The 18,374-nt window shown below is 37.5% G+C and overlaps 1 protein-coding gene and 2 pseudogenes across 1 annotated transcript; all 3 read right to left on the bottom strand.

Moving 5' to 3' along the window:
* Nucleotides 1-1,671: 1,671 nt before the first annotated feature.
* LOC122144510 lies at nucleotides 1,672-6,481 on the bottom strand (annotated as a pseudogene).
* Nucleotides 6,482-7,135: 654 nt separating this feature from the next.
* LOC122144509 lies at nucleotides 7,136-14,599 on the bottom strand (annotated as a pseudogene).
* A 1,596-nt stretch (nucleotides 14,600-16,195) lies between these two features.
* On the bottom strand, nucleotides 16,196-18,159 carry LOC109082386 (odorant receptor 131-2-like). The gene has a single exon (XM_042755467.1). The coding sequence runs from the start codon at nucleotides 17,315-17,317 to the stop codon at nucleotides 16,343-16,345; it is 975 nt and encodes a 324-aa protein (XP_042611401.1). The 5' UTR covers nucleotides 17,318-18,159; the 3' UTR covers nucleotides 16,196-16,342.
* Between the last annotated feature and the right edge of the window lie 215 nt (nucleotides 18,160-18,374).

Below are 18,374 nucleotides of genomic sequence, written 5' to 3'. Positions count from 1 at the left end.
ATACGTTCTGCTCAAGTCATGCTTGTAAAATCGGTTCCAATTGATTGGCTTGGTCATCTGTGCTTTCAAAATCTGACTCGGGGCTTTAACTGCATTACCTGATATAGTAAAAAATGATTATTAACTGTCTTTATAGCTGCTTTGGAACGCTGAAACTTGTGATTATGGTAAGGGGTGTTACATTTCCAACACATGCTTGAGAACGCATTATGACGTGGTGACATAAAAAGTGTGCTGTACAATGGACCTACATGTCTAGTAGGGCTATCTATTGCCTTTTATGTGTTTCTTTCAGAATATTAGGCGATAATACTCATGGACAGAAATGTTTGAATATTGCAAGAGAATATAGAAAATAGAAAATGCACACTATTTAAGAAATTAATGTAGTTGCTCTCTAAATTAAAAAAGAAAACTGTGTTAAGCATTACTTTGAGATTCTAACTTTCTCTTTAATTTGATTGCTAATATTCTTATAATTATGGAGTTTACCAATGTGAAGCATAATTTTCTCCACATCTGCTTTTTACATCCATAAAGTCATAGTTCACCCCAAAGTGAAAAATTGTCAGCATTTATCTCTTTAGGACGTTTTTCATACGGATAACAGCAGATATTTAGGCAGAATATTTGCTTTACTAGCCATTTACTTTTTATTGCATCAATTAAAGTGAATAGCAACTAAGGTTAATATTCTAAGACGTCTCCCTTTGTGTTCATCAGAGGAAAGAAAGTCAAATAGGTTTCAAATGAAATGAGGATGAGTAAATGATGACAGACTTGTTCGTTTTTTTTATTATTATTGTGGACTAGCCCATTCAGATGGCTTTTTATCTGTTGTGAATAAAGACAATTAGTAACTACTGTGTGTAGTATACATTATTACAAATGATTAATGATGGCTTATGTTTTGATTGTATAATGTTTTGAACTTAGAACAACAACTAGAGGTCAACCCTACATGTAAGGTAAAGTGTAAAATGTGCTGGTAATAAGCAGATTTACATGAGTAATGTAACCCTATGACATAATTTGACATATTGTATATTATATATACTCTTATATTATGTGTTCTATGTTAAAAGCCATGTTACTTTGAATTTGTACAAATGTAGTTGTGTTTGCTGGGTTCTTTAATTTGTTGTAAAACAAAATCTTTATCTGTATACTTCACAGTCATATCTTTGTTGACAGTTATCCTAATTGTTCTATTTTCCATAAGCCATTGTTAATGCAAAAACATTTATATGTAGCTCTCCTCCCAATGTAATAAGAAAATAAAATTGTTACCTAAAAATAGAGACCAGTACATATGTCACTCCAAAAAGTTCTTGGTGGCTCTCAAGAATGATAAAAAAGAAAGACAATGCTGAGTTACAGTATTATTTACATATGATTAGGATAATTAATTGTGCCATGTGTTTATATTTCATTAAATTTCTTTAGAAATAAATGTAGCAAACTGCAAAAAACATGATTAACATACAGATGTATCAGATCCATTTTACGTGTAATTTCACTTGAGAGCAGTACTTTAAAATGGCTTTAGCAAACTTTTGACCCTTCAGAACAGAAATTAAAAAATATATAAAAAACTGAGAAGCAGGGTTTCAAAGCTGAAAAACAAATGCTATAGGCAAAACATGTGATGACATAATGCATCATTTCAAAACAGAAAGTATTCATACTGTAGTCCTAAATCTTATTTTCATATGGGTGGTGTATATTCATTTATTGTACCCAATTACCAGTGGTGCTTCATTTCTACCTTTTTTATTATCATAAGGGCTAACGTATGGGTAGAGTTTCTCAGTGAAAGACTGAACAGTGAAAGAATGAATGCAAGACCTGGACTCCTCAACATCATGAAAGGAGACCAGACCATTCCTCATAATTCACAAACACACCCACTACCTGAGGCTTCACTTTCGGAAAAGAGGGGGAAAAGGGGGAGATTCACAAGCCAGATACTGATTCTCATTCCTCAGTATTACAATCCAGTACCCCAGCTTCAGGAGCTGCTGTGATCATTCCCTTCCTGTTAATGGATTCTCTGGCCACTCCTAAATCCCAGTCAGTCTTTCCTTTTACCTGCACCTCAAAATAAAATCTCCCTGAGCTGAATCCCTCTTTTGCCAGGACACAGGGACAATAATCAAACCTCTCTGGGTTGTCTGGGAGTTCAAGCTTAATATCTCCATATCTCACTTGTTTTCCATGATCAAACAGAATGAGATTTGGATGAGCTGTATCAGGATCCAGAGTCACATCCACTGAAAGGCAGAGATCAGATATGAAAATGCAATTCTTCAAAATACAACAAGTTTGATGTGTTTAATATGAAAACAAAGTAGACTGTGGCATATTTAAATATTTAACACAAATTGTAGTGTTAATTATCTAAATTTTAATTTGACTGAATAATTAATTTAATGTGTAAGGAAAAATGTTGCTATAAATAAACGGTTAAACCACACATACACCACATTTTTAAGAGTTATTAAATTGACTCGAGAAAATTGTATAAAAGCAAAAGGAACAAATTAATCTAAAAAGAACATTTCTAAAAATGTGACAGGTGTTTTAAATTAGTAAAAATTTATTTTTTCTTTATGGTGGACATTCTTATTGTCATTGACCCACGTACCTCCATATAACTGCATTGTCTTGGGAACACTCTCAGCATCACTGACTTTTGTACCTGCATGCTGCATTGTCTTCTGGACTATGGAGACAAATTCCATTAAAATATTATAAGGCATATAATATATGGCAGACTGGTAGTTTTAGGGTGAAAATTATTATTATTATTATTAGTAGTAGTAGTATTATTTACTTTTAACTGAATCACTCAAATTAACTATATATTATATACTGCATTTTTTTTTTTATGTGACACTAGGCCTATTTATGAAAGGGTATATTGCATGTTGATTATTATGGATTTCCTTAAATGACATGATTTTAAATCAAATATTAAACATGATATATTAAAGAAAACATGTACAATGTATTTGACATTTTCTTACCAGACTTGCTGAGTTTCTCGTCTAGAGTCTCCTGCAGTTGAATCAGAGCTTTCCTCAGAGTCTCCACACTCAGCTGAGTGTCACTAATACTGATCTCAGACCAGCTGCTGGTGAATTTAGGTCTGATCAGCGATGGGTAAATCTACAGCAGGAGAAAAGCAGAAATCCCTCAGCATGTGGAGTGTTGTGCTGTGATGTTAGCTGACAGAAGTACACTGACCTGTAGGAGGTGCAGGTGATCCCTCAGTGTGTGAGAGCTGCTCCAGCTCAGTGTCTCTCCTCTTTAGCTCAGTGATCTCCTGCTCCAGCTCTTTAATCAGCTCTTCAGCCTGCTTCCCTGCTGCTTTCTGCTTCTGGCTTGCTGCTCCATCATCTCCAGCAGCTCAGACTGACATCTCTCAATGGGAGCGCATCAGATCAGTGAAGAGCTCAGTACTGTCTGCTTTTTTCTTTTTCTGCTGATGATTCCTGTTAGATAATAAAAAAAAAAAAAAACACTTTTATTAAATTATTATTCTTTAAATAGTTCACCCAAAAAATTACAATTCAGTCATAGTTTACTGTAAGCAGTGAGATGATAAGTGCATTATATTTTTAATCCAAAACTTTAGTCATTAATCAATGAAAATCTTCCATCAACATTGGACATTTGAGATTATGATGGGATAAGTAGGGAATAATGACTTAATTTCAGTCTGTTCCTCACACACTGGAAAAATGTGGATCACTTTTATTACACTTCTACAGTGATTTTTATTTTCAAAAGGTAAATCATCTATACTCACATTTTTTTACTTCTTTTAAGTGTCTGATGTCTTGGATTCTCTTAATTCTGTTCGGGATCATCTGCCGCACTTCTGTCTGCATCTTCATCAGCTGAGGCTACAGGTACAGCAGAACACACAGACACTCAACAGAGTCAACAATTCCATCTAACACAAATAGGTAAACAGTTTATTTACAACCAGGGTCTCAATGGAAAAAACAGGACTACATTTTTGCAAGAACTTCATAATTACATAATTTGCTGCAGTTGTCTTGTCTTGCTGAAATTAACACTAGTGGCAAAACTCCAACAATTTTTATTAATTTTCACACAATTTATGATTACACGTGCACATTATCCTATGACTTCAAATAACTTTTTTTCGTTTCAATCCCAAAATAATATTAAAGTTAATCATTGGAAATGCACCAACAAATGCAAGAATCATTGTAGGCTAAAAAAAAAAAAAAAAGAATTTAATGAAATAGTTGTTCAATTTGGAACTGCATATTAATGCTACTCTTACAATTTCTGCTTTAAAATATATGGTAAAAAACAGTAGGTCTAGTAGTAGTATGCTAGTATGTGGTTACGAATTCAAACCTTGATTATGTCCATTTATTTCGGAAAAAAATAATAATAGGCTTTTAGCACCTCCCAGTGGACGTTTCAGTGCAGATCTGTTGCAATACCCAAGTAATAAAAACAATTTCCCTAATCCACCAAGGTCAAGTTGTTGTTACCTTCCCTCTCTTCCGCACTCCTCCTCTACAGCAACAGTGTGTTGTATTCTTGTGGTCTTTCATTGCGCAGAGCAAACACACACATGTCTGATCATCCCTACAGAACGAGCTCCAGAGGTTTCTCATGTTTCTGACAGATATAGTCCTCAAGATTCGCCTCGGGATCGATCAGTTTGTGTTTCTTTAAATGTGCGACTCTTTGATGGGGCTCCAGGTGAGTTTCACAGTAAGAGCTCTGACACACCAGGCACATCTTCAGCGCTTTCATCTTAATATCATCACAGAAGTCACAGAGAACCTCAGATTTACTCAGACCAGACTTTTCCTTAATGTGCTGCACAACCTGTCTGAGTGCTGTGTTGATCTTGAGGTCGGGTCTTTTACTGAATGTTTCTTTACAGAATGGACAGTTGTAGGTCTGACTGTTGTTCCAGCACTGGTTCAGGCAGTTCTTACAGAAGTTGTGTCCACATGGAGTGCTGACTGGATCAGTGAACAAATCCAGACAGATCGAACACTGGAGCTCATTGACAGAGCTGAAGAGGAAGAGGTAGATGAAGAAACACCCATTTATCATCTAAATTGATAACTGATTTAAAAATACAAAGCAAATTATTAAATCAAGAAAACAAAACTCATCAACAATTAGGATCTCATAAAAGAAAAATAACTTGTAAATTATATCCATTTGATATGATTTTATGACACTTATTAAATTATCATCCTATCTTTCATTCTTTCTTTAGGTTACTGACATAATGGAGGTGCATCCAGACTCCTCCTCCTCGTCTCGGATGGTTTTTGTGCTGCTGATGAAAATTCTGCCATCTCTCAGAATTTCACTCTTTTTGCTCTATTCACAGTAAACACAAAATACATCTCTTGAAATATGACCAGGAAACATGTGACTATAGAAATGTTAAAGTGATTTAATAAACTGTAAGCAGTCAAACATGCTGCTCGGGTACAAAGTACACATGAGTACAAAGTACACTGATCAAAAAGAACTGGTTTTTAGAGTGTTGACGAATAAAAAACAAACGGATACAAAACCTACATTGATCATAGATTCTCAACTTGGCTGCATTTAAATGTTTATTTTTAATATAATAGTTTATTAGTTTAGTTTATTTATTTTTTTACAGAATTAATTACAAATTATTGGAAACAAATGGAGGAAAGAAAACAAAATCAAGTATCAAAACCACAAAATGTTTTCACACAAATCAGTTGTAAGGTAAAATATCAATGTAAAACGAGCATAGTTTTTACCTTCAGCTTTCAGTTTGTCTGCAGTTCATGTACTTCCTGATTCTGTTGTGTGACAATGTTTCTGCACACATCAAACTTTAAATTGCAATCCACAAATGATGTTCACTCAATACAATTCTGATACAATTTCAGTGAATATATGTCCTGTTGATTAAAAATTATATTTTTCCCAAATTGTTCAGTTTAGTTTTCCGTGCACTGAAAGCTCTCACCTGCAGTGATGTCACAGCTCCTCCCTTCTCTTCTCATGGAAATGAAGCACGTCAAAATGTACCTCTGTATGTTCCTCAGTGTGTTAGATAATAATGTTTTGTCACAAATTATATAGCATATTTCTTCACATACTGTTCGCATTTGCATAAGTTTAAACATTAAAATCATTACTAATATTCAATATTAACTTAGGTTTGTGCATTTAAAAACTGCTTTGGCACATTCTGCATTATATTTATCAGCACTGTTCTACAAATGAAAAAAGTGGAAAATAAAGCATCACAAACTCCATCAGGGGTTTTGGGTGATATTGACCAAAAAGCATGAATGGATGCATTCTTTGAAACAGATGATAAACAATCCAGGTGACATATACTTCAGTCATGTATTTTAATTCCAAGTGGGATGCACTAGCCTTCATATTGTATACTGTATGGTACAGATATTACATGATACATCTTCTTGAATGTATCTAAATCTAAAGGTTACATAAACTTCAGTTTCTAAATCAGTTTTCTAAAGGTTACATTAATTTCAGTTGCCTCTAGCAAAAATGGTGCTGTGTCAGTTCTCCAGCAGTAAATTTAGCTGTCTGTTTTAACTGCTGTGTTGTGAACACTTGAGCTGTGAAAGAATATCCTTAATGTTCTTCCCAATATGTTCTGGATAAACTCCTGGAACTTAGTAAGTCTAGAATTATGAAAATAAAGCTGTGAGGTATCGATGCACAGTCCATTCAACGGGTTGTGCTGTCTTAAGGTCCTGTGTCATGTTTAATTATATATATATATATATATATATATATATATATATATATATATATATATATATATATATATATATATATATAACATACATATATATATATATATATATATATATATATATATATTAAACATAACACAGGACCTGAAGACATTTAATATAACCCGTTGAATGGACTCTGCATCGATACCTCACAGCTTCATTTTTCATATTAAATGTGCAGTTTATTGTTTATAAAATGTCCTTCTTTGTGTTTACTGTATGAGATGGTCCCTTCATCTCCAGTTAGAGAAATTAATACCGGACTTTATTCAGATTTTACATGTAATTTCACTTTCACAGCTACAGAAGCGGAAAGAACCTTCAGAAAAACAATGAAAAATTGTACACTGTATTATTATTATTATTATTAAAAGCTGGAAAACCACTGAAAAAATAAAAGTGACATCTCCTCATTTGGCAAGTATTCATGGCAATAAAAGCCTATTTTCATGTTAATTTTCTTGGTGTAAATTCATTAATTGTATCTGACGTGAGATGATCAGTGGTGCTGCAATTTTACCTCTTTCATTCTTACAAGGGCTAAAGAATGGAAAGAGATTCTCAGAGAAAGACTGACTAGTGAAAGCATAAATATGAAATCTGGACTCCACATCATAAAAGGAGACCAGACCCTCCTGTAATCCACAAACACACACGAGGGGGAAGAAAACACGACCTGAGGCTTCACTCTCAAAGACAGAGGGACAGGGGAAGACTCACCAGCCAGATACTGATTCCCATTCCTCAGAACTACAATCCAGTATCCAGCTTCAGGGATTGAAGTGATGATTCCCTTCCTGTTAATGGATTCTCTGGCCACTCCTAAATCCCAATCAGTCTTTCCTTTTACCTGCATCTCAAAATAAAACCTCCCTGAGCTGAATCCCTCTTTTGCCAGGACACAGGAACAATAATCAGACCTCTCTGGGTTGTTTGGGAGTTTATGTTTTATGTCTTTACTTGTCACTTGCTTTTCATCATCAGACAGGATGAGATTTGGATAAGCTGTATCAGGATCCAGAGTCACATCCACAAAAAGACAGAGATAATATATATATATATATATAAAAAAACTTCACAATACAACAAATTATATTTGTTTAATATTGAAAATAATGTATTGTCTAGACTTTAATAAATAAACTTCTTATTTGTGACAATGTGAATAAGTACATAATAATTGTACCTGCATGTTGCTGTATCCTCTCCAGCACTGTGGAAACAAATAACTATATTACATTATTACAGAAGTTTTAATATAATACAAGAACATTGTGTGTTCAGTTCCTGTTCTCTGATGGAAGTTTGTATCTCTGCTGGTTTTTCTTATTGCTGCCTATAAATTTCTGACTGTTACACCCACTGAGACTTCTCGCCAGCACCCTCATTAGATAACTTTCACCCAAATATTGAGCTGCTTGGTTCTTGGACTTCATTTCCCAGCATGCTCTGCCTGGACTTGTTAGTGGTACCAGTTGTTCATCACTTATCATTGGACTATTTATACATATTCTGCTCATTTGCTACTGCAACAATTCTGAGCATTTTTCATTCTGTTGAATTGTCTACCAAGTTTTGACCTGTTTGTCTGCTTTTAACCACTGTTTGTGCATTGGATTAGATTCATATTGCCTTCCTGTTGCCAACCTCTGACTGTTCTTCAGTGGACTGTTTGCTGTCTCTGCCCTCTCTGGATTGATTACTGCTTTGATACCTACAGTAGTTGCCAATCTCTACCCGTTTGATTACTGCGTTTTTTTTTTTTTTACCGCCTTGCCTTTTATTCTAATAAACACTGCATATGAATTGAGAACCTGACTCTTACTCATCCACACTGACAGTGATGAATGTATATGACTGTGGTCAAATCGTCGTGTATTTCTATGGTTTCTTTAAATTTATATCTGAAAGGACAAAAGTTATCCACACTAGCAAATCATTTAGCAAACTGTTTTGATATTCTGCAGCTGATTTGTTTGTATCTACTCACAATATTCTGTTCCCTTTCGATATGTCAATTGCTGACACTTCGGGGGAAACTCAGTTTCTCAGAAATACTGTAGCCTCATTGAATCACATTTGTGCACCACAATGTTTGAGTGAGCACATGCCAACTCAGCTCATGCCAGCTCACATCTCCCACCGCCCCCCCATTTCTCCACAGCTTCCGACATGAAGACTGGACTTGAGACTTCGAACCATGCCTAAATGAGATGGCCATGGCCAGAATGTTAACAATGAAGCAAAACCAAACTTATTCGCATTCTCACCAAAGCTGTAGAGTTTGCCCCACCAAATGTGCGTGCACCCAGTCATTTCACTGCAATTATAGAAAACCAACAAATAAAAAGCAAACACCCCCACAAAAAGAGCACTTCTTCTCTGATTGTGGTGCTCCCGTCCCTATCCACCCGAATCCAGGTTTGAGAAGCACTCAAGGGTGTCCAGTTTACAGGTCCTGGAGATGATCTAACAAGGTTACTCGCTTTGGGGGCAAGGTCCAGTCCAGGGTTGGTCGGTCCAGGGCAGCCAAGCTCACATGCTTCAGTTTGAAGTAGAGTGTTTACTAGCGATGGGCACTGTACAAAAAGGTCCCAGCAGCCTGCAGCAAGGCCCAGACTGGACTTGAGACTTCGAACGATGCCTAAATGAGATGGCCATGGCCAGAATGTTAACAATGAAGCAAATTCTCTCACAAGTTTGCCCGGGGGATTGGCTTTTCTCGTTTGATCTGAAAGATGCTTATTTTCATATCCACATATCCCTGCTCCTCAGCCATTTGGAATGCTTGGGGTTCAGGATCAGTTTGTCCAAGAGCTAACTGTCTCCCAGCAAGTGAATCTCATCCTGGGGCAGCCATTGATTCGCCCCAAATGTGGGCCTGGTTTTTGCTAGAACGCTCTCTGAAAATTCAGAAGCTGGCAGCATCATTCAAACTCAGGGTCTTGGTTCTTATCAAGACTTTCCAGAGGCTGCTAGGCCAAAGTGATGTGGCCTCCCTCAGTAGTGTCTCTGGGCTTTCTGCACGTGCAGCCTCTCCTATTTTGGCATAAGGCCTGCGTTCCGTCAAACCTGAGATGGCTCAGTCTCAGGATGGACTACAGCTGTGTCAATATGTGTGATGGCAGCCCAGGTTCAGTTCCTGGTCGGGCCAGGAATGGCATTGACACATCAAAAGCCTGGAAATGATGGCAGCTTTTCTGGTACTGAGATCGTTCTTACCAGGTGTGAAATGGGAACCACATCCTGGTCTGTTCAGACAACATGATAGTGGTGGCCTACATAAACCAGGGAGGTCTCAGGTCTCACAAGCTGTACAAGTTAATGAGATGCCTCCTACTGTGGGGGCACATCGCAACATCTGCTCTCTGAGGGCAGTGCACATGCCGCACAAAATGAACCAGGGGTTGGACATGTTGTCCCGGAGTATCTTCAGGAAAACGGATAAAGTGGAAATCAACATCTTTGTGGAAGAATTGCAAGAGCTATCAGTGAACATTTCCTGCCTTGATTTTGGCCCCAAAGACTGTAAAGTCATACTCAAGCCAAGGCATGTACCTAAGGTGCTTTCCACTCCATTCAAGGCACAGGTAATAACTTTCTTGGCTCTCCTGGACTCCTTGCCAATGCTTATGCCTGGTCTGTGCCCTTAGAGTGTATATTGACCACTCTGGCCAATTTAGGCAATCAGAGCAGTTCTTTGTGTGCTTCGGAGGCTGCACTATAGGGCTTTTCTTACCAGACTTGCTGAGTTTCTCGTCTAGAGTCTCCTCCAGTTGAACCAGACCTTTCCTCAGAGTCTCCACACTCAGCTGAGTGTCACTAATAATGATCTCAGTGCTGGTGCATGGAGGTCTGATCAGCGATGGGTAAATCTACAGCAGGAAAAAGCAGAAATCCCTCAGCATGTGGAGTGTTGTGCTGTGATGTTAGCTGACAGAAGTACACTGACCTGTAGGAGGTGCAGGTGATCCTCAGTGTGTGAGAGCTGCTCCAGCTCAGTGTCTCTCCTCTTTAGCTCAGTGATCTCCTGCTCCGCTCTTTAATCATCAGTTCAGCCTGCTTCTCTGCTGATTTCTGCTTCTGCTCCATCATCTCCAGCAGCTCAGACTGACATCTTTCAATGGAGCGCATCAGATCAGTGAAGAGCTTAATACTGTCTGCTTTGTCTTTTTTCCTGATGTTTCATGATAAATCACTTCACAAAATGTTCATTTTTAAAATAGTTAATTCATATTAAAACATAGTACCTAGAATATTTAACTTCCTCAATTATTTTTTAAGAAAATTTATCTCAATATTGCAATTGTTTCTCCTAGACTGGATTGAGTCTCAATGAAATCACTGAAATCACAATGAAGTCACACTGACAAACGTTAAGTATAAACAGTGGTGGCTGATGGAAAATTATCAACAATTTTCTGCAGTTTTTTTTCAAGGTACATTTTAACAAGCTGTGATAACATACAGGAATTGAAATGAATTTTCAAATCTTTGTGGCTGCCATTTTTTTGAACCTTAAACCACATAAAACACATGCATTACACCAAATACACAAAATAATGTCCTTTTTAGCAATGTCATACACTCTAAAAAATGCTGGGTTATTTCAACCCAACTTTGGGTCAAATTTGGACTAACCCAACTTTTGGGTTAAAAATAGAATGTCAAAATTTAACCCAATGGTTGGGTTAGTCCATATTTGACCCAAAGTTGGGTTGAAACAACCCAGCATTTTTTAGAGTGTATGACCCCTTTAACATATTATTCATTAACTCATAACCAGTCTATAAAGGTCACATATTTGGTCTTTGTTGGTTATGTAGATTTCTACTATTTACACATCTTCACATACTGAATATTAACCATTTGTTAATGTTTTTACAGAACCCAATCTAAAGTTGAAACAATTCATGATTTGTAAATGTTTATAAACGTTTATTAATCATTTAATGGTCACTGGACTATTAGCTGCTGTAACGTTTGTGTAAAGGGTAGTTAGTTAGGTTTAGCTAAATGCTTACTAAAGACATAACACACATTGTAAATTGGGTGCAAACCATGTTTTTATTGCCTTAAGAAAAACTCTTAAAGGTGCTGTATGTAAGATTTAGACTCTACTAAAGCATAAAAATACCATACTGTGTTTGCAGATATTTAATAAACATGCTAAGTTAACATACTTGTTTATCTGAAAAACAATGCTACAGTCAGTTATTCTCCTTTGAAAATGTGTGTTCCGGGCTGGAATGTCGGCCTTTGTTTCGGTTTGTGAAACCCGCCCACTGCCAGTTTACCCAATTGTATTTCGGCACCCGGGTTGCCAGTTGGCGGAAGACACAGCGTATTTCATTTCATTCATTGTCAAGTGCGCTCGTTCCTGTTGGTGTCATCAATCTGGCAATCTGCGTGTGCCAAGTCTGAGGAGGAGGCGCCTGAAAAAAAAAACTCTCTCCAATATTTTCAAGTTGGACTGCAATACCTAGTTCAACCACTCGGTGTCAATCCTATATAAAGCACCTTTAACTGTTGATTCCTTAACCAACCCTTGAACCTACCAATATCACCAAACCTGTCGCTAAACCTGTATCACACCTCAATAGCAGCAAAAGTGTTTATAAACCAAAAAAAAAGTGCATTAACAAAAGCTTTTAATCATTGTATAACATCTATTAAAGGGGTCATATGATGCTGCTAAAAAGAACATTATTTTGTGAATTTGGTGTAATGAAATGTGTTTATGCAGTTTAAGGTTAAAAAAACACATTATTTTCCACATACTGTACATTATTGTTTCTCCCCTATTCCCCACCTTCTGAAACATGTCCATTTTTACAAGGCTCATCTGTCTGAAAAGCGAGGTGTGCTCTGATTGGCCAGCTACCCAGTGCATTGTGATTGGCTGAATAACCCAAGCATGTGACGGAAATGTTACGCCCCTTAACATATTGTGATGACCTGTTCGGCCGGAGCAACAAGACATAAACAAAAACCCCATTATAAACGTGATATAAACATGATTTCTAGTCATGTTCTCTTTTGGGAGGCCAAACAAAATATTTTCGCTTTCTCAACGAAACAGCCTTGAGTGAGCGGAGGCCAGAGGGCTAGAGTGAGTTGCGACCTAGAGTGAGCGGAGCCCAGATTGAGTGAGCAGAGGCGGGCTTGAGAACGGCACAGCCGGCGGATTCTACGAAGGCGTGTACCTTGGTCTTGCAGAAACCACATGTGACGACCCTGGGCATGGTGATTCACCATTGGTGAAAGCCGATTCAGCCTTCTTTCTTTGCGTGAACATCTGGGCGGCATTATGCAAATCTTCCCACATAGTGATGTAGAGATGTGGGGGTGTGTTAGAACGAGTCGTTTTGGGGGGTGTGGCAGAGTCTTAACTTTTATAAAGAATATCTCTTTGGATTTGAGACTTTAGTCTTTGAAATTTTACAGATCTTCTTTATGCACCAAGAGTTTGTAACACTCCAAAGAGAAAGGAAAAATTTAAATCGCGTCATATGAACCCTTTAAAATCACTTGTAGATAGTGTGCAATTTACAATAAAAATCAATAAAATTACATCATTGGTAGATTTTCAAGAAGTGCATGTCCATATGAACTGAAGGTTTAATAACATTTGTAAGCATTTTAATTTACATGATATAATGATCTGTTAGGTAATGTTTAATAAGTTTATTAGTAGACATTTCTAGATTGAAAATATATTAAATAATGATCTGTTATGTCATTATTGTTAATAATTCGATTGTAAATCAAATTTTCACTTTTCAGATTTTTTCCTTTCTTAAGAATAGTCGTGTGACAAAATGCCAGCATACCAAATTTGCTTCTAATTCCACTGAATGACAAACTATTAGTACATTTCTGTTTGAATTTTGGTGAAGCAAAGCCAAATAATTGATTATTTGACTCATACTTAAACCCTCTTTTGCCCAACTTTACTCCAGTTAGGTAATGAAGCCGACCAATAACTCAATTAGTAAAATCTCTATATTATATTTCCATCATTTAACCGCAAGTGTCAGTTGTGGTAATCAGCTGTGGTCTCAGATTACTTCAATACATTTTTTGTTGTTAAATGAGCAATATAGTTCCCCTTCAGGAACTCGAGCTGCATCGAAATGCTTTGGGAACGCCTTCAGTGTGACTACGCTCTGAATCACGTGTGTAATCAGTCCAATGGATGGGTGAGACGTCATGGGCAGGATGACGTAGTGACCAGGATGCTTAAAAACACTTGCAGTGGATACAGCCGCAGCTTCTGTTATTAAGCAAGTGCTCTGTGTGTGTGTCACTACTTGTTGTGAGTCTTATTTAGTGTTGTTTGCCCACATTATAAGCGCCATTATGTCAAAGCTTCAGTCAAAAATAAGCATTTGGGCAAGAGCAGGCAGCATTTCAGGCTGTGTGTTCCTTCCTGCATGTGCTACAAAAAAAAATAAAAGTTTTGGGTGGGGACACAGTTTGTGTGTAGTTCGCTTGGGAGCAAATCATGCAGAGTCAGCTCTTGAGGGAACTGTCCGCATTGTGAGTGTTGTCACTACGTCTGCTTCGCTCTCGGAAGGCTCTCTTTGAGGAGAAAGCTTTCACCAGCATTTCTCATCAGCGCTTTTGTTGAGGCGGAGCGGCACCCGCTCTCGTGGGGATCGCAGATGGATCTGGTGGAGGAATGGAGACGGGAGACTCCCTATCTTCTTCCTCACCCACAAGATCCAGCAGCCGCTCACTGGGATCGGAAGCCCGCCCTGTCTCATTGGGTCCTGCCCCGAGCAGGCTCTGGTTCTATCAGTCTAGTCTTCCTAGGAGATGACGCGAGTCTGAGGACCGTCGTTTTCAATAGGAAACTTCAGCTAAAGAGAGTCCTGATGCCATGGCTCAGGACTTTGGAGGGCAGGCCCCTCTAGGGAAAAGCAGTCTATACATCATTATATGGTGCCTGTCTCTCCTCAGTGCCCTCAGGAGATCGTTCTGCCAACCCTGCCACCTACAGGGCTTCAGGGTGCAGCAGTCTCCGCCAAGCACTTCTCTCAGTAACAGCCTGAAATGTAGAAACATAGCGGTACTCAAAGTCTCACTACCTCTTCAGAGGTCTCTAGAGTAGCTAGTTTGACCTTCCCCAGCCAGGCTTATTTGAAAACTGCACAGTATGTGTGTTGGAGCAGGGTTGGAACTAATCTCTGCAGAGCTGTGGCCCTCCAGGAACTGAGTTTGACACCTCTGACTTAGAGAGGGGCATCTGGGTTGCTTTCACGATTTCACTTTGCTGTTTGGGCGGTTTGGGGGTAAAATGCAGAGGACGATTACGTCCTTTTTCAAACAGTGTAAGTATGTGTTATGTCACAATGACATGATGAATTTCTACCTTATTATTTGACCTAACGGGGCATCTACACAGTTTTCGATACCCAACCCTACTCATGACAGATGCTCCTAAGAGATGATTCACCTTGTGATCAGCTGAATGTTAGTTAACTCAGATCTAAACAAAAACAAATCAGAGAACACGGGCGGAATTATCAGCGGTGGGTCATACAAACTGCGTGGGAGAGAATAACTTTTTCTAAAATGTCCCCTGTGGCTGCTACACCCCTGACAGCAGCACTGTATCGTATCTGCTCCTGCAGTATCTCTTACTCACCACGAGAGGTCACTACCTACCTTCTAAGTCAGGGGTGTCAAACTCAGTTCCTGGAGGGCCACAGCTTTAGTTCCAACCCTGCTCCAACACACATACTGTGCAGTTTTCAAATAAGACTGACAGACTTGATTAGCTGGAGCAGGTGTTTAATTAGGGTTGAATCTAAACTTTGCAGGTATTACAGTATATATATATATATATATATATATATATATATATATCTATATATATATATATATATATATATATATATATATATATATATATATAAGATCAAATCTAAAATCATTTCATAGAGTAGTGTTACATATACTGCAGTACATTGTGAAGAGTAGAGAGCTGTCATTTTTGGTTTATAAAGAACTTTTACATGACAAAACATTGAAAACATTGATAAAACTTGGTAAGGAGAACTTGACTTTTTCCAATTATTTGCATTTGACTATCTGTGTGATGATAATTTATCAATAGAAAAAGGCCTGTCCAAAAACTATCTTGATTAATAAAACAATGCATGGCAATTATATCATAATGAAACTATCATTGCCTCTTTTTTATTAGAAATTTGATGCCAATTTTTTTCACCTATAGCTACAGCCCGACACACTGTTACAACATATGGTTATTATATAAAGTGACATGACATCCTACTGACTTTGTCTTAATAAAAACAATCTCCATCTTTTATATTACTGTCACAACCTTTGTTATATTTAATAGACAGATAGATACATACAGTAGCATACCCACTGTTAGCCAAAATATATTTATAAATAAGTTATTATAAATGTTAAAAATTAATGCTTAACAATGGTGCTGCTCATTTGAATAAAACAATACACTACCCACTGAGTGAGGTTTAATTGTGTATGGAAATGCTTACTACACCTCTAAAGGTTTTATCATCACTTATTTTGTGCTTATTACAAACCAATATGCCACAAAAGGCATAATATTTAAGAGCGTTATAAAACTTTTTGTCTCGTAATCCATAAACTAAGGGACTGAGACAACGAGGCAAGATCAAAAACAATATGAAGTTTGAGTACCTTACATTCATAAATATAATGACATTTACTTTCCATAAAGGCATTTCTATATAAGGCATTAAAAGCTGCATCATACACAGAAGCAGCTGAACACCATGGAGAATTATAGTTTTGAGACTCTTATTTGTGGAGTTCTTCCTCGCAGAGGAGGCAGATCTGGCTGCCAACATAATCTTGATGTAGGTGGAAACAATAATACACCACATTATGATGAATAAGAGCTGTAAACTCATCGCTCTCATGTCTGCCAGCCATTTTTTCTGTAACATGACCTCCATGGAACACACAACATAAAGGTGCAAGAAACCAGGAGGAATGTAAACAAAACAGACTATGAAAATAAACAATGGAATGACAAAACTGAAACTCCATATGACAAGAAGCCCAATGAAGGTGTTTTTGGGGGTGGAGATGCTTGCATGTCTTAAAGGCATACATATGGCTACATAGCGCTCCAAACACATGGCTACAAGAGTTATGGGTGAACAAATGGCAAGCAAAGACATAAGTGTGCACAAGAAATAGCAAGGAATTATGTGCACGGGGTACTGTTTAGACAACCCCACGAGGGCTAAATCAGTCAACAGCATAAGAGCAGAGTCAACAAAAAGAGTCTGAGCAAACAGAATGTAGCGTGTTTCCCTGAAGGTCTCTTTCTTCAGAAAGGTGAAAATCATCAGTCCGTTCACACAGAGAAAAATCCCCACCAGTACCTGCACCAGCAAAATCTTCTCATTAATCAAATTAGATGTGCTGCTCAAACTGTTGTTTTCTGTTAAGTTCATCTTGATAGCAATAATAAGCCATGAAAAAGCATCATAAAGTCAGAAGATGTAAGTTGTGATATACCTCAAGGCAAATGGTTAAAACCTCCTAGCTATCCTCCCTTTGTTCTGCTTTTATAGAGCTTTAGATGGGCTGGGACTTATTTTGTTTACATACACTCATATGTCATCAGTGCAGGTGTTTCTATGATCTCAGTGGTGATTTCATCATTTGGGATGAATCTGACAATAAAATGATAAAATATAAAATTTAAAGATGATATTGTGTGTGGGTGTTTTTTTTAGGCCTATAGAACCAAATCAAACCATGCAATGGCTCATTACCATGCCAGTCTAGCTTTATATAGCCTACTGTAACATAAAAGAAAAACACTTAAGGTTTGATCTCCATTTGTTTTCTTTTTTTCTTTGTTTTTGTTTTCCATGTGCGTTCGTGTACAGCTGATAGCATTTCATAATCAGCATGATCGCTTGTTAGAGCGCACCTGTTTTCTTTCACTGCTTGATTTCTCTCCTATATTTAAGCTGTTTCTTTCTCTGCTTTTTGCCAGTGTGTTTTGTGTCTTCGCCGCTCACTAGTTTGTTTCTTTTCTTGTTCAAGTCTTTTTTAGTTGGTTTTGTTTTTCGGGGGTTTTTTCTGTCCATTTTCTTTCTGTGCAGCTGTATTGTGGTTCCCTGTTTTTCTTCTCACTCACTGATCCCGGACTGTTATGTGTTGCTGACGGTACGCACAAAAAAGTGCATGTACTCTAAAGACTAAAATATGGTAGTGCCGGTACTGCGTACCAGTGCATACCGGCCCACTTCAAGCACTGCACACAACCAATGGGATGTCTAGGAAAGGATCTACAGTCATAAATTTTGTGTTTTGCAAAGTTTGTTGCTTCAGTATTTGTAGATTATTTTTCCACATGTTTCTATGGTATACTGAAAAACAATGATAAGCATATTATAAGTTTTAAAGGCTTTTATTGGCAAAAAATATAATGAGTCAATATTTACATGGTTGACCCATGTTCTTCATAACCTCTGCAATTCACTCTGGCATGCTGGATAT

Source organism: Cyprinus carpio, unplaced genomic scaffold, assembly GCF_018340385.1.
Source record: "Cyprinus carpio isolate SPL01 unplaced genomic scaffold, ASM1834038v1 S000006701, whole genome shotgun sequence".
Classification (NCBI taxonomy): Eukaryota; Metazoa; Chordata; class Actinopteri; order Cypriniformes; family Cyprinidae; genus Cyprinus; species Cyprinus carpio.
Note: the sequence above shows the minus strand (reverse complement) of the source record. Positions and strands in the feature narration are given on the sequence as shown.